At 44.4% G+C, this 25,093-nt stretch overlaps 1 protein-coding gene across 1 annotated transcript; it reads right to left on the bottom strand.

Moving 5' to 3' along the window:
* Positions 1-19,183: 19,183 nt before the first annotated feature.
* Positions 19,184-21,262, bottom strand: LOC144299588 (melanoma antigen preferentially expressed in tumors-like). Its single transcript, XM_077875001.1, has 2 exons — positions 20,386-21,262; positions 19,184-19,968 (listed from the first exon to the last, which is right to left on the bottom strand). Exons 1-2 carry the CDS (start codon positions 20,673-20,675, stop codon positions 19,812-19,814), a joined length of 447 nt encoding a protein of 148 aa, XP_077731127.1. The 5' UTR covers positions 20,676-21,262; the 3' UTR covers positions 19,184-19,811.
* Positions 21,263-25,093: the final 3,831 nt, after the last annotated feature.

Raw genomic sequence — 25,093 nt, 5'->3', positions numbered from 1 at the left:
CATTTTAGTCACTTAGTCTCCTGAAAAAAAAAATCCATATTGTATCAAAACCATGTACTTTGTAAAAATGCCACAGATAATTTACTTCACATCTTCGTCTGAGATTTAAAGAATCTCAAAGATTCTATATAGACACCAGTCTTAAACTTTTTACTGGTTTTTTAAAAATTTAAACTAGATAGAAGGCCTATAGTATTTATGATTATTATGATAGAAATTATGGAATGGAAAATTATACTTACACTATTAATAATTTTAACATGTAGCATCCTCTTCATAAATAACAATATATATATATATATATCATTTTGTTTTGTATGAGAAAACATAATCTCTCCATCACCTGTAGTAAATGTTTCTACATCCCATTGAAATCAGTGACTGAACTTTTCAGTAGAAGTAATTTAAAAACCCTGGATGTGTGTGTGTGTGTGTGTGTGTGTGTGTATCTCACATCCATAAAAAGCAACTAATCCTTGGAAACATGCAAGTTTTTGCTTTTTTTTTTTTTTTTTTTTTTTTTTTGAGGTTTCAGTGAAGTGTGTATGTGGGAAGTGATGCATAGGGCAGGGCAGCGTCCTCCCCACTATCTGCCCTGATGTGTCCCCTCTGCCTCTTGGTCTCCATCTCTTCTTCCCTAGCTCTGTTTCCTTCTTGCATTACTTTTTCTTCATAGAACTATCTCATCTTAAAAGTTTGAGGTTACTGATAAACCTTTTTGGATACATCTTTTCAAAAACCATTAGAAGGGTTTATCTGCATTCTTCATTAAGAGATTATTACTTTAATAGGTTTTAAATTGGCTGTGATTTGTTTATTATGAAGCTAGCCACTGCTTTTCTTACTGAGAGGTTTTTTTGTTTGTTTTGTTTTGTTTATTGTAGGGCATGGGTCTCTTTATTCTTAGGCCAGTGACTTTTCCTCTGGCCTGATTCTTAGCAAATTAGCCCTCACTTTGGGAGCTCATGGAGGTCACACATCCAGAATAGTTCGATTTAGTTCCTGTAGCTCACTCCCAGACAAAAACTTTGATACGGAGAAAACATGGGTCAGAGTTTTAATCATTCATACATATCATATAGTTTAGAACAGCTAAATTTAGAAAATCTTTGAACAAGGCATGCTATAGGCTTTCCTACCTAGATTTTGTTTCTACTCTAAAGATGAGTGTACTTGACATAGGCCCATTTTATTGAAAATGGGGCTTTCAGTACAGTTTATATGTTGTATACACATATGCCAGATATTTTAGTTGTAAAGAATGCATCATGAGGACTACTTTGACCTAAGACACTTATGTCTTATTTTGTACTCTTAGTTGTTTTAGCTAGGTATGGAGTTCTGCTTAATAATTAAAACAGGTACTTGCTACATGGTGAGTCTGGTAGCCATCACTCAGCAAACCTAGGATCGGAGAGATTTAAATTAGTTGCTTAATGACTCACAGGGAATTATCCATCTGATTGTCTTATTTAGAATATATAGTCTTTAGGTTTGTAGTCTCCATCTTTTTTTTTTAAGATTTTATTTATTTATTCATGAGAGACACACAGAGAGGGACAGAGACATAGGCAGAGGGAGAAGCAGGCTCCATGCAAGGAGGCCGATGCGGGACTCAGTTCTGGGACTCCAGGATCACACCCTGAGCTGAAAGCAGACACTCAACTGCTGAGCCACCCAGGTGTCCCGACTATAGTCTCCATCTTTAGCCAGAAAGATTTTTTTTTATCTTTCCAATCCTCCAGTGGAAAAAAAAAAAAAGGAGCAAAATATGACCATTCATCCTGATTGCTGTGTAAAGTTGCATTTAAAGTGTTATTTGTATATAGTTAAATATTTTATTTAACAATATTGAATAAAGTTTTCAGAAAATAAAATGCAATGACTTGTAAGTATGCAGTTTGATGAATTTTTATAAATATAAACATATTAAATCACCATCAAAATCAAGATACAGAACATTTTCATCGTCTCAAAATATTCCTACATGGTCCATTATCAATGAGTACCCCCTCCCCAACCCAGGCACTGCCCCAGATGACCACTGATCTGCCTTCCATTGTACAGATTGCCTCTCTCTGCTCTATAATTTCATATTAATGAAAATCAGTGTATATTCCTCATTCCTGTTGTCTGTATCAGTATAAATTGTCTGTTCTTTCGATTTATCAATAGCATTCCATTGCATGCATATAGTTTGTCGATTCACCTCTGGATGAAAATTAGGCTTTTTTCCAACTTGGAAGTATTATAAGTTAAAACTTCTATAAACAGTCTTGTAGAAGTTCCCCTGTGGGCATATAATTTTATTTCCCTTGGGTAAATGCCTAAGAATAAAATGGATAGTTCATATAATATAATAAGAGTCTGTGTAACCTCATAAAAACAAAACAAAACAAAACAAGTAATCATTTCCAAAGAAATTGTACTGCCTACAAAGCATGAAAGTTCTGGAAGCACCGTATCATTGAAATACGGTCTTTCTAATTCTATTCTACTGGTTTATAGTGATATCTCGTGGTTTTAATTCACATTTTCTTAATGACTGGTACTGTTGAGCTTATTTTCATGTCCCAATCATTCATTTTTTTAAAGATTTTATTTATTTATTTATTTATTTATTTATTTATTTATTTATTTATTTATTTATGAGACACAGAGAGAGAGAGAGAGAGAGAGAGAGAGAGAGAGAGGCAGAGACATAGGCAGAGGGAAAAGCAGGCTTCATGCAGGGAGCCAGCCCGATGTGGAACTGGATTTTGGGTCTCCAGGATCACGCCTTGGACTGAAGGCGGCGCTTAAACCACTGAGCCACCTGGGCTGTCCCCAATGATTCATTTGAGTATCTCTTTTGGGATGTACCTTTTCATACATTGTATTAGCTATAATAAAATTATGAAGTTATTCATATTTCCTATTTCATCTTTTGTCAGTTTTATTTAAATTTTTTGTTAGTATAAACATGTTTAGAATAATCTCTTTATCCCCAAATGTCTTCAGAATATAAGGTTTCTTTCATTTTTGGTATTATGAATTTATATTTTTCTTTTTTTCTTTTTATGATTATTATTTCTAAGAGTTTAATCAACTTTACTATTTTTTTCACAATTAATATTTATTTTTCTACGTTTGTGTTGTACTTCATTGATCTATTCTCTTGTCTTTATTATTTGCTTATTATCTGTTTCTTATCTCAATTTGATTTGCTCTTTTCTTCTAAACTAGGTTAGATTCTAGATTATTATTGCCTTTTTTGCTGTTATAAGCACATAATGCAATACATTTCTCTGTATAGGTGTCACCTATATTCTATACATTTTGAGTATTTTGATTTTGTCTTTTTGCTCTCTTTAATTTTCTTTCACTTCAAAGTGAAAAAAAAATTCTCACCTCTAATTTTTGCTTCTAATTTTCTTCTGATTGTGGTATTTGGAAGTGATGCCCAATTGCCAAATATTTGTTTGGTTTGGATATCTTTTTATTTTGATTTGCAATTTAACTAAGTGCTTAGAAATAAGATTATATTTTAAAAATTCATTGAAATTTATTGAGATTTTGTTTATGCCTTTTACATCAGCTTATTTTGTGCATGGTTCTACTGGCAAGGACTATGTGCAACAGTAGCTGGTGAGAGTGTTGTGTAAGCACCAATGAGATCAACTTGGTTGATAGTATTATTAAAATATTTTCTATTCTTACTTGTTTTTGCTGTTTCATCAACTCCCAATAGTGGATTGCTAAATTCTCCAACTAGGAGTGTACATTTGTTTCCTTCTTCCTTTCCTTTTATTAATTTTCACTGTTACTAGCTATGCACACATTCAGGGCTGTTAGATCTTATTGATGATCTGCTGCTTAATTTCACTTTGAAATGACTTTTGTATATTTCCTATGGTTCTTTTTCTTGAAACTCATTGATAGCAACATAGGCCATTTTCCTTCCATTAGTGTTTGCATGGAATGTTTTTTCAAAATCTTTTCCTTTCCATTCTTTATATGGTATTCCATTGTTTTAGTGACCTGTGTCTTTATATTCAAAGTCTTTTCTTATAAACAACATGTTGACATAATTAGGTCTTACTTTTAATCTAGTCTATCAATATCTGCTTTTTATTTTGGAGATTTTACTGCAAAAATATAATTATTGATATGCCTGCTCTTCTTACTATTTGTTATCTATTTGTCCCATAATCATATTTAACAATCTATTCCATTTCTTTCACTACTGTTGTCATGCTTTAACTTAAACTTATATTATAGGCCTGAGAACACATTATTATAACTTTCGCCTTAAACCATTGACTTTCTTTATAGTATTTAAAGACAGAAAGAAAGCAGTTATTTATATTTACCCATATATTTACCGTTTCATCATTCCTTCCTCCAGATATGAATTCTTATCTATTATTTCCTTTTTGCTTGTAGATCTTCACTTAGTATTTACTACTGGTGGTATGATTATGCTGGGACAAGAATTCTATGAATTTTAGTTTATCCTACTCAGGAGTTTCTGAAATCTCTGTTTAGACTTCTAAGCTTTTCCATTGTTTATTTGTGATGAATTTAAGCACACTCTTGCATTACTCAGTTAAGAATTCTGCCGAAAGACTTGAGGGGGATTTCTATTCAAATATTGCGGCTTTCCCACTTACGGGTTCCTAATTTAGGGATCCTATTTATTTTCCAGCTCTTCTGGTAGCTCTGAATTTGGACCTCTCGCTTCTTAGATTAGTAAGACTTCACTGTCTGCAGATCACTCTGTGGGATCCGGGGACAGCGGACCAGGAACGGATTCCAGTGCTGGCCATCCCTGTTAGCAGGGCTATCTTAGCTAGTCACTCAGTACTTCTGAGCCTTGTTCACTCTCTTGTATGACAAGGAAATCAGAAACTACCAGGGTAAGTAGATTTTAGGATTTGAGATCATCAGATACGTATATATTTTCTCTCACACACGCTTACTCTCCCTCAGAGCAATAATTCAGTGTTCCCAGCGAGTAAGTATAAGTGTAAATAGGGTTTGTGTCTGTACAGAACCTATGGGGGATATGTGGAATTGGCTGGATATGTAGGATTTATACTGTTACTGACAGGATGTTAGTGTTGTGTAAACCATGCTGCCATTAACAAAAGAAGTTCATTGATTCTTCTTGCTTCTCCTCAGTTTTATTTTTTATTTATTTATTTATTTTTATGATAGTCACAGACAGAGAGAGAGAGGCAGAGACACAGGCAGAGAGAGAAGCAGGCTCCATGCTCCGGGAGCCCGATGTGGGATTCGATCCCAGGTCTCCAGGATCGCGCCCTGGACCAAAGGCAGGCGCCAAACCGCTGCGTCTCCCAGGGATCCCAACTTCTCCTCAGTTTTAAAGACTCCTTCCTGGGAGTAACAAATCACATTTTCTTTTTTATCCTATAGTCTCATCCACAATCTCCTCATTCCACCTAACTGCAAGTGGTACCTGGAAATATATATTTTTTAGCTCAGCTAAAAGATATTTGTTTTCACTAAAAAAAAAAAAAAAAGGAGGCAAGGGAATAAGAAGCAACTACTTTCGGTCAATGCCCTACATGTGGTGATACGGAAGCAGGAGAGTGAGGTTCTTGTCTCACAGAGTCGAAGAATGAATTTCACAAAGGAGAGCAGGCAAAGCGATAGAGTTCCATTAAACATGGACACAGAGTGACCTCTCAGGAGTGAGGTGGTCCCAATCGAGTGGCCAGTGAGGGCTTTTCATCTCTGGCCTTTCATTAGGACTTTACCAAGCTCGCTGGTGGTTAGGTCAGTGGCCTGGAACTAGATATGATGCTCATAGATCATGAGAGTTTTTGTTCCTGTGACATCTGTGAGCCACAGATATGTGTTGTAGGTCTGGTTCTATGATCTATAGGTATGTGTTGTAGGTCTGGTTATTCTTTACAGTGAACTTTTCCTTTGAGGCCTGATGAGGTTTTGTGGTTATTTTTCTTTTCTGTGGTTACAATGCAATTCTTAGAAAAACATCTTAACCCTAGTAATTAGGATAAGGTGGTCTAAATTTTCCTGATCTCCGTCTTTGTTCTGTCTCAGTATCTGCACACCTGAAAAACCCCAGAGCCTAGTTGGGGACCCTTCTCTTCCCCTATCTACAGTCCCATCCTTTCCCTACTTGATGAGAATAACTTTTTAAAGTTATTCTCAGTAAAAGATGTAGCCATTATCCTTCTGGAGGAGCCCATAGCTAATGGGGAAAGCAAAATTATCATGTTGAGATCAGCTGGAATGCTTAAAATTAACCTAATGCTATGGCAGTTAAGGGTCAAAGAAATAAAATGAGAAAAGAGGTGGCTTGGCCACAATGAGAAAATAGAATTAGGTGCTGGGGTGGCTAGTCAGTTCAGCGTCTGGCTCTTGGTTTCGGCTCAGGTCCTGATCTCAGGGTCCTGGGATGGAGCCCTCCAGGTCAGGCTCTGTGCTCTGCTTGGAGTCAGCTTGAGATCCTGTCTCCTGCCCTTCCCCCCTGCCTGCTCGATGGCATGCTCTCTCTCAAAACAAAAGCAAACACAAAAAAGAAATAGGCAGTGATAAGCACCTACTGAATACATGAAAAAAATAAATGCATAATTAAATATTTAATTCAAGGGATTATCAAAATATCACTGCTAAAAGTAAAGTATTTAGCATTTTTTTCCTTTTTACAGTTGACATCATAAGATCAGCTTAATGTTGCCTAAATCTTTGACGAATCAGGAAAACATTGGATATATCAATATGCAACCTTCATGGAATGATATCCTATATATTCTTTTTTAAAATATTTTATTTATTTATTCATGAGAGACACACAGAGAGAGGCAGAGACACAGGCAGAGGGAGACAGAACTCAATCCCAGGACCCCGCGATCACGACCTGAGCCAAAGGCAGACACTAAACCACTGAGTCATCCAGGTGCCCCAATATCTTATATTCTAAAACTAATCAAAACCTAAAAGTTTTCTTATCCTTTCATTTTAGCCTGATGAATAACCTTCATCCCCATTTCATAAACAGGGCTTCCTAAGTATTTCATCTGTGTGTGGGAAATCTCTTAATAAGTCAAAATTTACAGACAAGACTGATTTCTTTCAGTAAGTAACTTTTCTATTTATTATTATTATTATTTTTTGCTTGTGTTAACCTTTTAAGCTCTATGCTTTCTCAAGAGGGGTAAAGGTGAAGTATTTCAAATATGTCAGGGAATTCTCAGGCATCAATTAGTATGAAATTCCCCAAGTGCAAATACCTGTCTTCCTTCCAAACAATGTTCCTTTTTACAAAGCTTGTGCATATGGAGGCCCTTAGACTCACTCTACAAGGCCCCTCACCGTTTTCTCCTCTCACCGCCTGGGACACAGATCTACTGAGCCAGAAATCTGTTTCTCATCTGGACCCCTCTAGACTCCAACTTGATCTTCTCCTCTTCATCGAAAACCCAGACATCTACCACCCACCAACCTCTCGTCTAAATCCTGCTCCCCTCCTGCGGGTGGGTACTCCCCCCGCGACTCACTCAGAACCCTCCCATTCCTGCCCTCAACTCCTGCAGGAGCTGACTCCTCCACGTCGGGACTTTCCTATCAAGCCCTCCCGAAGCCTGACTGAATCCTCTTTGTGGATGGTAGTTCTCTCATCGCCCCGGACGGCCAGAGAGAGACACGCGGCCTACGCCGTAGTTGCTTACCCTCGATGCCGTCCTGGAGGCGGCTGCCCTCCCCCTCGGGACACCACATACACTGCCTCCAAATACGCCTCCCTCATCACACACACACATTCTGTCCTCTGGCAAGAGCGAGGGTGTCTTACCACCAAGGGTACCACCCATAATCAATGGGCACCTCATTTCACAACTACTGGAGACCCTCAGCCCAGACCCTCAGACCCCCCAACCTCACTCAAGTAGCCACTGTCCACTGTCGTGGACCGACCCTCCAAGGACCTGGTGTCCCGAGGCAACAACAAAGCCGACTCTCCACTGCCCGACCCACTGCCTTAGACCCCCACCAGCTCCCCTCCTCTTCCTCCACACACCACAGTCCCCCTCTTACACACACCAGGAAACTCAGACAGACACCCAAAAGGATGGGAGGAATCGCCAGGGACAAAGGCCGCATCTTCATTCCAAAGAAACTTGCTCTTCCAGACCCTTCAGCCCCCATGATCGTTTCAGACATACGGCAGTCCCTACACGTCGGGCCCAAGGCCTTACACCAGTTCCTACAACCCCTTTTCCACCCTCCACATGTGCCACAGGTTACCGGAGAGGCGCCGAAGTCTTGCAAACCCTGCTCCACGGTCAACGCTCGAGGGGGAATTCGCAGGCCCGGCGGGGCCCAATCCCCAGCTCTGCGCACACCAACCTGGCGAGGACTGGCAGCCTGACTTTTCCCACGTGCCACGCCATAAATCCTTTCCCTACCTGTTAGCCTCAGTGGACACCTTTACACGGTGGATAGGGGCTTTCTCCATACCTCGGGACACTGCGGAGGCAGCGGCCACCATAGCCCTCCAACACATCATTCCGAGGTTCGGCCTCCCGCGGACCCTACCATCTGACAACGGCCCGGCCTCATCTCCAGCATCACCCAGCAAGTCTCCGAGAGCCTAAATATTACCTGGAAACCCCATATCCCATACCAACTCCAGTCTTCGGGTAAGGGAGAGCGGGTCGACGGCCTTCTCGAGGGACATCTCCCCAAACTGCCCTTGGAGCCCGCCCGTCCTGGCCACCCTCCTCCCGCTGGCTTTAACAAGGCTCAGAGCTTCCCCTAGAGGGCGGTGGGGTCTTAGTCCCTTTCAGCTTCTCGTGGGCGGCCCTTCCTGCTCACTCAAAATCTTCCCGTAACCGCCTCCTCTGCTCCTATCTTGCCTACTTTACCTAACTCTTCTAAGAGCCCTCCTGCGGGCCCATGCGACTCAGTCAGCCAGACTCCAGGGGAACCCACAGCAGATACTCCCCAAGCCCTGGCCCCAGGGGATCGCGTCCTGCTACAAGAACTATACCCAAAAACCTTACAGCCTAAGTGCACCGGTCCCGATACGGTGGCCCTTATGACCCCCACGGCCGCCAAACTCCTAGTACACCACCCGCGGGGTACACAGCTCTAAGTGAAAGCGAGGCCCCTCACGACACGGATGCGCAGGACCACCTTTGGGACCTACTCCAATACTGCTTTCAAAGCTCCATCCTCCTCCTCCTGGTCCTACCTCCTAGTTACTCCACCACTGACCCTTGTTTAGGTGGACGTTTACATGACAGAAACCTGGCACCGGGGAATTTTCAGCACTGATTGTCAACCACCGATTCTCAACCGCCCCTGGAATGGCCAGGCCCCTACAGACTGAGTTACTGCGGGAGATGACCTGGCCGCCGCTTCTGTTGTTCCTCCTAGTGTCACTTAGTACCTCGGACAGATAGGGGCCGCCAGTGAGCAGAGGCCTCACGGGATAAACAGCTCCCAAGGAGCCTTGCACCTGCTAGGGGGCGAAGCATGTCCCACATGTGCACACACCTGAGAATCAGCATGTCCGGCCCCTCCCCCAGAAGACCAGCTGGAAGGACAGGGGAAGAGCAAGTTCCTGTCCAAGCAGCGCTAGAAGGTTCAAGGCTAAGTCTAGGCACTTACAGTATATAAAATCAGAGGATACCCCTTCTTGTTTTTTGTTTCCCGCCCCCTTTCTTCTTTTTCCTGTACTAGTTGTTTTTAGCTAATCTGCACTGAGCAAAATGACTAGGAGGAAGGATTCACCACAAAAGAAAGAATAAGAAACAGTCCTCTCTCCCACAGAGCTACAGAATTTGGATTTCAATTCAATGTCAGAAAGCCAATTCAGAAGCACAATTATGAAGCTACCGGTGGCTCTGGAAAAAAGCATAAAGGATTCAAGAGACTTCATGACTGTAGAATTTCGATCTAATCTGTCCAAAATTAAAAATCAATTAAATGAGATGCAATCCAAACTGGAGTTCCTATCCTGCTAAAAGATGAAAGGGTCAACCAAGAAATTAGAGAATTAAAAAATTCATGGAAGCTAATGAGAATGAAGATACAACCACTCAAAATCTTTGGGATACAGAAAAGCAGTTCTGAGGGGGAAATACATCACAATACAAGCATCCATCCAAAAACTGGAAAGAACTCAAATACAAAAGCTAACCTTGAACCTAAAGCAGCTGGAGATGAACAGCAAATGAACCTTCCACCAGCTGAAGAAGAGAGTTAATAAAGATTTGAGCAGATCTTAACAAAATAGAGACCAGAAGAACTGTGGAACACATCAACAAAACCAGGAGCTGGTTTTTGAAAGAATAAGATAGATAAACCATTAACCAGCCTTATTAAAAAGAAGAGAGAAAAGACCCAAATTAATAAAATCAGGAATGAGAATGGAGCGATCACCAACACCAAGGAAATACAAAGGATTATAATAACATATTATGAGCTGAGCAGCTATACACCAATAAATTATGCAATGGAGAAGAAATAGACGCATTTCTGGAAAACCACAAACTACCAAAACTGGAGCAGGAGGAAAGAGAAAACCTGAAGAGGTCGATAACCAGGGAGGAAATTGAAGCACTCATCAAAATCCTCCCAAGACACAAATACGAGGGCCACATGGCTTCCCTGGGGAATTCTATCAAATGTTTAAAGAAGAAACCATGCAGATTCTACTAAAGCTGTTTGAAAGATAGAAAGAGATGGGATACTTCCAAACTCGTTATATGAGGCCAGCATCACCTTAATTCTAAAACCAGACAAAGACCTGTCCAAAAAGGAAATTACAGACAAATATCCCTGACGAACACGGATGCAAAAATTCTCAACAAAATACTAGCCAATAGGATCCAATGATACATTAAGAAGAGTATTCACCATGACCAAGTGGGATTTCACCGCGGAACGCAAGGCTGGTTCAGCACTCCTAAAACAATCAATGTGATTGATCATATCAGCAAGAGAAAATCAAGAACCATAGGATCCTCTCAATAGATGCAGAGAAAGCTTTTGACAAAATACAGCATCCATGCCTGATCAAAACTCTTCACACTGTAGGCATAGAGGGAACATTCCTCAGCATCTTAAAAGCCATCTATGAAAAGCCCACCCCAAATATCATTCTCAGTAGGGAACCACTGGGAGCCTTTCCCCTAAGATCAGGAATACGACAGGGATCCTGAAGTGGGATTCAAATCCAGAACCCGAGGATCATGAACTGAGCCAAAGGCAGATGCTTAACCGCTGAGCCACCCAGGCGTCCCTCATCTCTCACTTTCAACCAAAAGCTAGAAACAATTAAACTTAATAGGCATGTTGAATCCCTAGAGAAGAGGTCAAAAGCTTGGTGTGTTGTGCCAGTGAGCCAAATTGTGAATGTAAAGGAAAAGTTCTTAAAGGAAATTGAAAGGGCTATTCCAGAGAACACATAAATCCTAAGAAAGCAAAAGAATCTTACCACTTATATGGGGAAAATTTTAGTGGTTTGGATGGAACATCAAACCAGCCACAATATCTCAACGCAAAACTTAATGCAGAGCAAGGCCCTATCGCTCTTCAATTCTGGGAAGGCTGAGAGATATAAGGAAGCTGTAGAATAAAAGACTGAAGCTAGCAGAGGTTGGTTCCTAAGATTGAAGGAAGGAAACCATCTCTATAACATAAAAGTGCAAAGTGAGGCAGCAAGTACTGATGCAGAAGCGGTAACAAATTACCCAGATCAAGCTAAGACAACTCATGAGGGTGCCTACACTAAACAAATTTTTTTTAAGATTTGAGAGAGAGAGCACCCACCCGCACACTCGTGAGTGCACAGTGGGGAGGGGAAGAAGGAGAGTGAGAGAGAAACTACAAGCAGACTCCACGCCGAGCACAGAGACCAACACAAGGCCCAATCTCACAGCCCTGAGATCATGGCCTGAGCAGAAACCAAGAGTAGGATGCTTAACAGACTGAGCCACCCAGGAGCCCCACAATAAATTTTCAACAGAGACCAAACAGACATATGGGGAGAAGATGTCATTTGGGACTTCATGGCTACACAAGAGAAGTCATGGCAGGCTTCAAAGGAGGGGATGACTCCCTTATTAGGAGCTCATGCAGCTGATGACTTGAAGTAGAAATCTAAGCCCATTTACCATTCCAAAAATCCTAGTGCCTTTATGAATTATGCTAAGTGTACTCGACAAATGGAGCCTGGATGACAGCACACCTGTTCACAACATGGTTTACTGCATATTTGAAACCCACTGTTGAGACCTACTGCTCAAGGGGGAAAAAAAAGATTCCTTTCAAAATATCACCGCTGACGATACACTTGGAGACACATTCTGATGGGAGTTGTACAATGGCATTAATGTTTTCCTGACTGCTACACATCTGCTCTGTAGTGCATGGATCAAGGAATAAGTATGACTTTCAGGTCTTATATTTAAGAAACAAATTTTGGAGGTGCCTGGCTGGCTCAATTGGAAGACATGTGACTTGATCTCAGGGTTGTGAGTTCAGGCCCCATGTTGGGTCTAGAGATTTCTTTAAAAAACATAAAAATAATAATAAATAAGTTTGTAAGGCTACAGCTTCCACAGTGATTCCTCTGATGGATATAGGCTAAGTAAACTGAAAACTTCTGGGAAGGGTTCACCATTCTAGATGCCATTGAGAACACTCTCATGGTACCAATGCAGAAAAAAAATCCAGAATAGAGACACAAAAGATGAAAGCAAATTACTATAAAAAAAATGACTAAATAATAAAGACAGCAAAAGACAAAGAAAGGAACACAATAGCAAAAGAAAACAACCAAAATGGCAATACTAAGTCTTTATCCATCAATAATTATTGAAATGTTAAAAATTAAACTTTTTTATTTTATATTTTAAAGATTTTATTAATGTATTCCTGAGAGTTAGAGAGAAGGGGGCAGAGATACAGGCAGAGGGAGAAGCAGGCTCCATGCAGGGAGCCTGACATGGGACTCGACCCTGGGTCCCCAGGATCACGCCCTGGGCCGAAGGTGGCGCTAAACTGCTAAGTCACCGGGGCTGCCCATAAACTCATTAAAAAAAAAAAAAAAAGAAAGAAAGAAAAAGATGTATTTTTCCAGAGAGAGTGCACATGCATGTGAGCAGGTCAAGGGCAGAGGGAGAAGAGAGAGAGAATCCCAGCAGACTCTCTCCTGAACGTGGAGCCAGACATGGGGCTTGATCTCCTGACCCTGAGGTCAAGATCTAAGCCAAAACCAAGAGTCAGATGCTCAACCGACTGAGCCACCCAGGTGCCCCAGCATTAAACTCTTTACTCAAAAGCCATAGAGTGGCTGAATGGATAAATAAAACAAGAACCAGTAACATGCTGTCATAAGAGACTTGTGGTATATTGAAGAATACACACAGACTGAAAGTGAAGGAATGGAAAATATTCCATGCAAATGGTAACTAAAAGAAAGGGTGGCTCTGCTTATGTCAGACAAAATGGACTTTAAGTTAAAAATGGTCTCACGAAACGAAGAATGCCATTATGTAATGATAAAAGGGTTAACCCAGAAGTAAAACATAAGACTTGTAAATATACATGCACCCCACATCATAGCATCACAGTGATAGACAGTAATCCCCCTCACCCACGGTTTTGCTTTCCATGGTTTCAATTACCTGTGATCAACTGTGATCTGGAAGCAGATGACCCTCCTCCTTCTGAGGTAAGATCAGAAGGTCAACAGTAGCCTAACACTACGTCACAAGGCCTACGTTATTCACCTACTTCATCTCATCACACAGGCATTGCGTCGCCTCACATCATCATAAGAAAAGGGGTGCGTATGGTACAATAAGGTATTTTGTGAGAGAGAGACATTCACATAACTTTTTTTAGGCCATGTTGTTACAATTTTTTGTATATTAGCTTTATCGTTAATATCTCACGGTACCTAATTCATAAAGTAACCTTTATCATAGAAATAGATGTTTAAGAAAAAAACAGGATATGCAGTTGATCTGTGAACACCACAGGGTTGAACTGCATGGGTTCACTTAAATGTAGCTTCTCAAAGAGCTGCCAACATTAAGCCACAAGGCATTTATTTACAACCGCATAGGACCAAACTGAAGGCCTTCAGCACAGACGTCCCATCTGTTGTTGCCTTCTGAGTACCTAGAGAGGCTCAGTGAGGCTGCCAGCATCCGCCCACCACAGGAGGTCCCAGGACTGGGCAGGTCACATCATGTACTAATGGGGTGATTGGGCTGAACTCCTGGGGCTGGCAGGTAGAAGGCTGGGCTAAAGTAGAAAGTGCCCAGAGGGCAGAGACAGTGCCACAAAGAGAGCCCCACACCCCTGGTGCCCTCATCCCTCCCAAGTCCTCCATGCAGTAGGTGTGACTGCAGGCCTTGGGCCCCTCCTGGGCTGGGTGTGGACTCCTCCTCCTAGTGGTGCCCTGGCCCCATGGCCTCCTGGAGGCCAGCACACTCAAGTTTGGCTACAGTAGCTGTTGACCATGGCTTGTGGTACACCAGCAGGCAGATGGGGCAGCTATACTGAACCTCCAAGAACTGCTGCCACCTTTAGACCCACCCAGTGACCTACTGATGAGCCAAGGCTACCAGGCTGCAGGACATGGCCATCTCGGGGCCACCATTCCTGTCACGAGCCAGTACACTCACGTAAGTATGTATACAGTACCCTGACCCTATCTTCTCTTTTTTATTAGAGTGCAGGTGGGCAAGTTGCGGGAGGGAGTGGGAGAGAGGATCTTAAGCAGGCTCTATGCCCAGCATGGAGTCTACACTGGGGCTTGAATTCATGACCCTGAGATCATGTATGGTCTACGTTGAAATCAAGAGTCAGATGCTTAACTGAATCATCCAGGTGCCCCCACACCCTTGAAGGTAGACTCCATTGGGCGTGGAGCCCAATGCAGGGCCTGAACTCATGACCCTGAGATTGAGACCTGAGCCGACATCAAGAGTTGAACTCTTAACTGAAGGAGCCACCCAGCACCCCTATTTTCTCTTCTTTGTGATTTTTTTAATATTTCCTTTTCTCTAGTTTACTTTACTATATAAATACAGTATATCATACATATAACATAAAATATGTGTTATTCCTGTCGGTAAGGCTTCTCACAATAGTATGCCATTAGTACTTACGTTTTGGGGGAAGACAAAAGTTATATACAGATTTCTCACTGTTGGCATCCGTATCCACCATGCTGTTCTCAAGGGTCAACTGTACTAACAAACTAAATTCAACAGCACATCAAGAGAGTCCTATACCCTGACCAAGTGGGATTTATCCTTGGGATTCAAAGTTGGCCTCACACATGCAAAATCAATGCAAATCAATGTGAGACACAATACAAACAATGAGACACAAATATTACATCATCATCATTTCAACAGACGCAGAACATGTGACAAACTTCAACACCAACTCATGTTCAGTAAAACTTCTAAAACCTCAACACAATAAAGCCCATCTATGAAAACTCTACAGCTAATATAACCAGTGCGTTAAACCTGAAAGAACAAGGCAACGATCTCCACTCTCACTACTGCTACTCAACACTGTTCTGGAAGTCCTAGCCTGAGCAATCAGGCAAGACACAGAAACACAAGGTATAGAAGTCATAAAGAAAAAAGTAAAATTATCTATTCACAGGTGGAAAGATCATATATGTAGGAAAGTGTAAAGACTTTCCACAAAAACCTACTAAAATTCAGTAAACTTGCACAATATAAAATCAACATATAAAAATTGGAGACATTTCGAAAGACTAACAATGAAATATCTAAAAAAGAAATTAAGAAAACAATTCCATCTACCATAACAACAGCAAGAATAAAATACTTAGGAACCAAAAGAGGTGCAAGACTCGTATGCTGAAAATTATAAACACTGATGAAGGAAATTTTCAAAGACACAAATAAATGGAAAGACATTCCAAGTTCCTGGATTGGAAAAATACTGTTAACCTATCCATACTACTCAAAGTGAAGCCTCCATCTCCTTGACTCCTTCTCACCGTCTCTCTCATTTCTCCGCCTGGGAGGGGTGTCCCCAGCTCTCCTCATATCTGGGTGCTTCTCAACACTCACCTATGAGTCATCAGAAGGTTCACACAGAAGCCTCAATTCCCTGATCTTCCCCACCACAACCCCCCTCAAAAAGAATAGGGGCTATAAAGGAAAACCCCAGTTCTGTCTACCTCCTTCAAAGGGAAAAACCTGGGGCTTCCCTGCTGGGAGTCTCTCCTGTGTCTCCGTTACTCTTCACACAAGTGACTTCTGACACTTTAGGCGTGAGGCGATTTTTCCCTGCAATGAGAACTCAGTCACATCACATCTCTGATACCATCCACCTGGAGATAGTGGCGGATCCCAACTTACCCGCCCAGTCCCACAAGACCGCCCCCGCCCTACTTCAGATGCCAATAGTAGTTAAGTCCCCAGGTTATACAACTTGTCTGATCTGGATGCAAATCAGAGGCTCCCATGAGCACCCCCTCGGGTTGGAGTAATTTGCTACAGTGACTCACAGATCTCAGGGAAACACATTTACCAGTTATAAAAGGACAAACAATACAGATGAAGAGCCGGATGAAGACTTACACAGGGTGAAGTCTTGGCGGGGGGAGGACGTGCAGGAGTTTCTGTCCTTGTGGTGTTGGGGTACATCTAGGTGGAAGCTCTCCAAATCCCCTATGACTGGGGTTTTAGGGAGGTTTCCTCACATAGGCATGATCAATCATTCCATTTCCAGCCCCTCTTCCCTGCTCTGGAAGATGAGGGATGGGGCCTAAAATTCCAAGCTCGTAATCATGGCCTCATCTTTCTGGGGACCAGTCCCATCTGGGAGCCATCTGAGAGCACAGCCTGAGCCACCTCATTAGAACAAAAGATGATCCTAGCACCCTTATCACTTGGGAATTTATAAAGCTTTCAAGAGCCCTCTGGGGACTCCTGGGTGGCTCAGTGGGTTACCCTGCCTTTGGCCCAGGGCGTGGTCCTAGTGTCCCAGGATCCAGTCCCACATCGGGCTCCCTGGGCGGAAGCCTACTTCTCTCTCTGCCTGTGTCTCTGCACCTCTCTCTCTCTGTCTCTCTCATGAATAAATAAAATCTTAAAAGAACAAAAGCCCTCTGTCAGGGATGGGGGTCAAAGACCAAATGCTGGAACAGAGGATGTTCCTAGTGTTATTACTTAGGAAATGACAAGGTTTCAGGAGCTCTGTGCCAGCAACTGAGGGCAGAGACTGATGCATATTCTCAATCATCTCATAGTGCTCCTAACTCCAATAAGCCCTCATCAGACTGGTATTCCTTCTGTCATTCTTACAGCGCTCCTTTGAAACCAGCTTTCTTACGGGTCTGCTGACTTGGTTTAGTGGGCCCCATCCTCTTTCAAAGCTAAGTTCTTGGAGAGCAGACACCCCGAATGTTTACACCGTCTTCCCGGTGAGAGCAGTTTCTGAACAAAACAGGAAGTCAACAAATATTTGAATAAATAGTTGAATGAACGCTCCGTGTTGATCGTATCACGTTCACCTATTCCTTTGATGAACATTTCATTGACCTCACTTTATAAACTAATGTTTTGAGAATTCACTCACCCAACTGCGTGTTGTTCAAAGTGGGAATACTGAAGCATAATGAAAGGGAAACTGGGTAAACAGACTAGAAGTACCAGTGTCAGGTGAAGTTGTCCTTTTATACGCAGCATCAGAACACTTGCACAATGTCCATGTTTGACCAGTGCTTGTCGATTTCATGAAGAATTGAGCCCCAGCTGGATCCAGAAACAGCAGTCCCCACTGGAGCGTTGGTTGTGTTTTCTTGTTTTGATAGTTTTCCTTGAAGCCACACCATCCGGGAAATCCACAACCACAGCTCCAGGACAGATGCTGCTCCTCTTCCCGATCAGGTCAGCTGTGCGTTTTCAGTGTCAGGCCACTGAGGTAGAATTAGTTGACTCCATGTCGGCCCGCTGGGGTGGTTGCAACATTTCCTGCAACTTGGCATGCACCCGGGCAAGTTCCACTCTGTTGAGCTTCCCCCACCTGTATTCATCCAAGTATACAACACATTCAGCAGGAACAGGGGACTGCACACGCTTCAGCTCCTTCAACCCTCCTAACTGTTGAAGCACGTTCGTGATGCCCGATGTGGAGATGACATTGTCGTAGAACACGAGCGAGGGGAGGCTCGAGCAGCAGCACAGAGCAGGCAAGCAGGGTTCGGAGCTGGGCTTCCTTCAGCCGGCAGCTGCACAAGTTCAGGTGCTGTAGAGTGCCAGACACCTCCCCCAGCAGAACCTGGAGGGGCCCAGGAACCGTGTGGGACAGGTTATTGCCACAGAGAACCAACTCCTTCAGGCAGGTGGCACGAATGCTCTGGGACAAGTAGGTGATGTCATTCTCAATGAGCCTGCATCCATTGATCACCAGCGTCTCCAGTGGTTTTGCAGGCCATTGTGGACAGACAGACACAGTCACTTCTTGGAAACTCGAGTGTCCCACTAGATACATTTGGGAAAGATCCAGAAATCTGGCCTGAGAAATTGGCACAATGCCTACCCGAGTCTGGATGCACATGGTGGGAGCCAGGCTTCTGTAGTGGTTAAGACCACAGAGTGTGGAGTGAAACCCATCCCCGCTGGCCATGGGACCTCTCTGTTTGCAGACTATGGAGTCAGGCACCTCTCAGCCTTAGCTTCCTAATAAGCCCCATCAACACAATTATCGCACATGCTCCACAAAGTGTGGCTGAATTAATGAAATTTAGCTATAGCTCCTACACATGGTAAAGCATAGGTTTTACTGGCTGGAGAATTTGGGAAGATGGTTCCCCATGCTTCTATTTACTCAAAGACCAGGCCCCAGGAGAACAGTTCTGTATTCGGGGGGGTAGGGGGGGGCAGGCTACAGAGAAGTCTGTGAGACACAAAAGAGAGGAAGGAGTTCATCAAATCAGCTGAGCTTAGACATTGGTGAGGGGGCAGTTCCCTCCCTCAAACACCACCCTGACAACCTACCATCCTGGTTCACTTTCTCTACATAAGCTCTAGGAAGACGAGACCCTGAGTTTGGTCAGAGTTTCATATCCATTCTTAGCTGTCTGCTTGGCATGGACTGAGTGCGTGAAAATGAATGACAGGCCAATTTCAGACCTGCATCTTTCTCTTCTATAGCAATCGACAGCCACTGGCTGGTCCAAGACCTCAGCCTTGCAGTCTGTGTCCTCAGTGACTCTGCGGCCTCACAGGATTGGAAATCCAGGCTTGTCTCTGCTCCGACGCAGCGGGGTTCAGGGAAGACTCCAGGGATCCTGGCCCCTGGCCCTTCAGAGGGACTTGTCGCACACTCACTCAGCATCTTATGCAGCTGGCCCGAGAGACAGCCAAAGATGAGATGGAGCTTCTAGAGGCGGCCCAGTGGACTCAGCAAAAAGAAACAGTCTGCAGGGAAATCCCAGGGGATGTCGTTCATGATGAGGTTGCCCAGGTTGCTCATTTACCCTTGCGCAGGTAAAAAAACTGGATTAGGTCAGAACGGGAGCAGAACGTACTCCTGTAATGAAGCCTCAGCTCCCGGATGGTCTCCAGCTCCAGCATCCCCAGGATCTCGACAAGGCTGAGGAATGGCACTTGGACAATGACCAGTGTCTGACAGTGGAGGCGCAGACCGCCATGGTTCTTCTCGACTCTCTGGAGTATGTACGAGGGGAACCCAGACAGGTGGAAGAAGCCGAACAAACCACCTAGGAAAAGGTCTCTGTGTATTTCCTCGGGTTCTCGGTGATGCTAAGGCTGTTCTTTGTAACTGGGTGTCAGCTTGTCCGCCTCCGGCTCTTCTAGCATGTGAGTGATGACAAAGGGTGCAGGAGTAGCCTCCGAGCACTCCTCCCAGTTGGAGTGCTCAACGTCATGGGTAAAATCCAGCACCTTCAGCTTTGATCTCCTGTGGGGAATGAGGAGGAGAGCAGACATGAGGAATTTCAGGCCTGTAGAGCGGGGCCGGCAGGAGACCAGCAGCAGCGGCAGACCCTGGGGACCCACCACTGTGCCAACCAGCAGCCCTGCCCTCTGCCGTCCACTACGCCTTCTAGGTGCCCTCCTTGCTTCCCCACATTATACGTTGCCGGGATACCACCCAGGAACCCAGCCACACTCTTAACCACCTCAGTAGCATGATCAGCTCTGAACTATGCCAGGACTCTCTTCACGGAGGGACTCTGACAATGGCCTCAGGGCCTCATGATGACAGATGCTGCACCACCAGGAGAGGCTAGCACATGCTTGGACTCCACATCCCTGAATCCAGCTCCCACTTCTGCAATTCACTGTGCCCCTACCAGCACCCCATCTCTCCAGTTACCTGGGCCAAACAGCCTTAGGAGGAACCAATTCCAGCCCATCCAGGACGGCTTCCAAGAGGTCTTGAGTTCTTGACTGATCTCTTAACGGTCCCAGACGGAGGCAGGGAAAGGGCCAGGCCTGCACCATTGCTGTCACAGTCTTCGTGTGTCCCCCATCAAAGGCTGCTGTGGACAGAGTTGGGAAAAGGCCCACAGGGAGCTCTTCCAGGTCACGTACAGCTGAGGCCTTCTCATTCCGCAGGCTCTGTGCTGCAAGATCCAAGAGATTGAGAGGGTCTTGTCCACTCATCTCCACCAACCTGGCACAAGGTTAAGGGAAAAGCCTAAGTAGATTTTCACAGTGCTCAGCCTCCTCCTGTTGGCACAGGACACTCAGCCTCAACCACCCATCTTAGCAGGAAGTGAGACCCTAGGCGGTCCTCCACCTCTCCTGCCATCCTACAACTTCTAGTCCTAAATCTTCAGCTCTTTCTCTGCTAGGTTCACCCAGTGTCCCTTAATACCAGCTAAGTGAAGGAAAACAATTATGGCTTCATCTCCATTCTTTATTGGACTTCAGAGAGTATAAATTGTTCCAAACCTAATTTCCTGAACTTTCCCAAAGATCATCACCATCTCCAAGGTGATTTCAAGGAGCCGGACAGAATAACCCATCTCTTACCCCAGTCCAGTGGTAAGAGGTCGGGTCCTGAGGTTTTGTTTGCCTTCTCTGGCAAGCAGAGCTTCTAAAACAGTAACGGCAACTTTCCACAAGTTCAGATCTGTCCTCCTTCCTGCTCTATGGAATACGTTCCTATTCACATTCTACCAAGCTCAGAGCAATTCAGAGACTAGAAAATTATTTTTAAAAAATCAAGAAGACATAAAAAACCCCTCTTATGGGGCTAGTGAATTTTTGACATAAAATGTCAGAAAAAGACAAGAGAAGGGAACATTAAAGCACCATCGTGGGGTGCCTGGGTGGCTCAGCTCTGCGGCTGTCTTCAGCTCAGGTCATGATCCCAGGGTCTTGGGATTGAGCCCCGAATGGGGCTCCCTGCACTCAGCGAGGAGTCTGCTTCTCCCTCTGCCCTTCTTTCCCCGCTTGTCCTATCTCAAGTAAATAAATCTTCTTTAAAATGTACCATCTCAAGTATAAGTAGATACAAAGGTCGTTACTAAAACATTACTAAGAAGAACTAATTGGTGTTCTTTGAACAGAATCACAAAGCATTTCTTCTAGGAACAAGAGCAGACTGACACATTTGAGAATCTCTCAGTGAACTTCTGATGACACATGGACAACTGAGCCTGAGTGCTCTCAGCTGCCTCCTGAAACCCTAAATGAAGTAAAGGAATAGCTAAGACCAGAAAGTCAAGGAGAATGAATTAGCCCCCCTCTTCAAGAAAAGCCAACTTTTAGAATCTGAAAAAGGTGGATTGGGAAACTAGTGTGCAGACTACAGAAGCCAACACCTAAGCCTATACAGGTGGTGAAATCAGAAATCAATTGCAGAACCCACGAGGCCTCAGGAGCAACAGCCGCAGGCAGGGCCCCAGGCGAGGGCCAGAGCCACCCGCCAGCACTGTGGTACTCGAGGAGGCTCTACAACCACATGCGTTTACCTCCACCACCAGCACGGCCAGCAATCCACACCCGGGCCCGACCTTCCTCTACTTCCCACCCCGACTGCTCTGCTGCTCCCTGGAGCAGTGCTCAGCCCTCACATCCCATGGCAGGCTGCTCTTCTGTGGGGCACAAGGGGAATGCGCTGGGGCAGGTTTGGTACATGAGCATTTAGAACCACCAAAACACTGGACTATGACCCAACTGAGCATGCTCCACTTATGTATGAGCAGGAAGGGGCACCTGCTCAGAGCTGAGGCCCGGGAGGCAGCTTATGGAGCAGGCAGGACAGGAGGGCACACCAGGCCCCTGTCACAACCACCAACTGTTCTGATGGCAGAGCTCCTCGGAAGCAGGAGGGCCCTTGCTGCAGAAGTGGCTGTGTGTGAACCCTCCCCTGTGCTTCTGAAATGTCCCATTTCTCTGAAGGAACAGCCCAAGAAGAGCCACATGCCTGGAACCCAGAGGGGTGTCTCTGCCCTTGCCCCTCCCTCATGCCCCTCTCACTCAGCAAAAAAGTCAGTCCAACTACTTGACTCCTCATGAGGGATGTATATCCTACTGATGGCTGCAGAGGACACAGAAAAGAGGTTCTCCAAAGGTCGGCAGTGAGAACTCCCACACTCTGAGGCGACCTCCATTCCCCTCCCCCTCAGCCTGTCAGCCTTCCTCCCAAATGCCTTTCTGAGGAGGAGCCATTCCCACCTACAGCTGCTCCCACCTGAAGCCACTAAGCATCTCCCCGCTGCGCACCTGCACCTGAACGATCCTCATCAACCTCCCTCTGTAGTTGAGGTGGCTGTTTAAGCACAGTCTACTTGTCACACTGACTTCTGCTTTCTCCCTTTGTGGAGATTCTCAGCCCAAGGCCTCGGGCCTCTGCCCAGCAGGTAGGAGGAGATGAGGCCTCTGGCTTCTGAGTGCAGCCAACAATGGGTCACTCCTCTTCTCCTCCACAAAATCCAGGATCTATTGCTGGCCAACTGACCACGTGCACCGCCTGAATGCACTTCACCTATGTGGGAAGGGTCTCCCCTGAGATTCCAGTGGCCTCTAATCCTGGGGAAGACTCAGAAGAGGAAGACCAGTGAGTAAATGATGGCCTTGGCCACTGCAGCTGGTCTTGGGCTATGATGGATACTCATCTTGTCCTCCCTGCATTATTTGTTGCAGATTCCCCTCAAGGTCCCTACAAACTCTGCTGTCCTCCTCGCTAAGTTGCCAGGTGGCCTTCCTCACACCTTCATCTCTAAAATTTCTGAGCCCCAGCTCACCAGGCCTCTTTTGGCAAGGGTTGTGGCACTTGTCTTTTTACTGTCACAACGGGGCAAGGGAATACCAAGAGGGTCCTGGATGAATCTCCTGGGAGTCAAACTTATTGCTCTTTATGCCCTGGTTTTAATTTTTTTTTCCGATTTTATTTATTTATTCATGAGAGACACAGAAAGAGAGGCAGAGACAGAGGCAGAGGGAGAAGATTTCCCTCGGGGAGCCCGATGTGGGACTTGATCCAAGAAGTGCAGGATCACGCCATGAGCTGAAGGCAGATGCTTAACTGCTGAGCCACCCAGGTGTCCTTCTATGTCCCGTTTTTTTTTTTTTTTTTTTAATTTTTATTTATTTATGATAGGCACACAGTGAGAGAGAGAGAGAGGCAGAGACACAGGCAGAGGGAGAAGCAGGCTCCATGCACCGGGAGCCCGACGTGGGACTTGATCCCGGGATCCAGGATCGCGCCCCGGGCCAAAGGCAGGCGCTAAACCGCTGCGCCACCAGGATCCCCGGATTACCACATTTGTATAACCATCCTCTCTTTGACAAATACTTGTGTAGCATCATATCCAAAAACTATTTCAAAAACAACCCACAGCTCTAAATAGAAACTTTAAAACTATAAAACTTCCAGGAGAAAATCTTTGTGACCTTGGGTTAGGCAAAGATTTCTTAAAGATACAGCAAAAAGTACTATCTGTCCATAAAATAACAAGTTGATAACTTCATAAAAATAAAAAAAAATGTCTGCTCTTCAAAAGATACTCTTAAGAAAATCCAAATACAGGGGAGCCTCAGTGGTTCAGTTGGTTAAATGTCTGCCTTCAGCTCAGGACATGATCTTAGGTCTCGGGATGGAGCCCCACATTGGGCTCCCTGCTCAGCAAGGAGCCTGCTTCTTTCTCTCCCTCTGCCCCCCCCCCCCCCATTTATGCTTACTCTCTCTCAAATAAATGAATAAATTATCTTTTAAAAATTTCAAATACACAGACTGGGAGAAAATATTTGCAAAACACATGCCTGATAAAGGGCTTGTATCTAGACTATATAAGGAAGTCTCAAAACCCATTAATAAGAAAACAATCCATTCAGTTTTAATATGAGAAAATTTTTGAATAGATACTTCATTAAGAAGACATAGAGAAGGCAAACAAATACATAAAAAGATGCTCAACATCATCAATCATTAGAGAATTAAAACCACAAATTAGAGGTACCTGGCTGGCTCATTCAGTTAAGTGTCTGACTCTGGATCTCAACTTAGGTCTTGATCTCAGGATCGTGAGTTCAAGCCTCATGTTGGGTTCCATGTAGGGTGTGGAGCCCAGTTAAAATAACAAAAACAGGGGCTCCAGGGTTGCTCAGTTGGTTAAGTATCTGCCTTCAGCTCAGGTCACGATCTCAGGGTCCTGGGATGGAACCCGGCATCAGGCACCCTGCTCAGCAGGGAGTCCGCTTCTCCCTCTCCCTCTGCCCTTCCCCCCTGCTCTTGCTCCCTCTCTCTTCTTTCTCACCATTTTGACTCTGTTCCAGCATCCCCATCTTTTTGACACTGGGATCCCATTTATCCAAGTTTCAGATACTATCCCATCAGGACCAACTCTAAGTTGGTCTGAATCATGGGGGACTGCACCAGGATTGATAAATTCTCCCCATCCAGCCTTTTATCCTCTTCTTGATCCAACACCTCAAGACACGTCTAGGCATGACTGCCTAGGTCCTTTTAGTTATCCTTCCTGTCATCCAGAGACAATAGCCATTAGTCAGGACACTTTGATACTTAACATTGGTTATTAGTCCAAAAGAAATGATGGGATCTGGGACATTTC

Source organism: Canis aureus, chromosome 27 (assembly GCF_053574225.1).
Source record: "Canis aureus isolate CA01 chromosome 27, VMU_Caureus_v.1.0, whole genome shotgun sequence".
NCBI classification, from domain to species: Eukaryota; Metazoa; Chordata; class Mammalia; order Carnivora; family Canidae; genus Canis; species Canis aureus.
This window is presented reverse-complemented; position numbering and strand designations above follow the sequence as displayed.

What these genes read in the sequence shown, in the direction of transcription:
- LOC144299588 (XM_077875001.1), bottom strand. Translation starts at nt 20,675, where the DNA reads ATGAGTGGACAAGACCCTCTCAATCTCTTGGATCTTGCAGCACAGAGC. An exon ending in CCTAAGGCTGTTTGGCCCAG is followed by an intron (nt 19,969 to 20,385) that starts GTAACTGGAGAG and finishes CATTCCCCACAG; the next exon opens with GAGATCAAAGCTGAAGGTGC.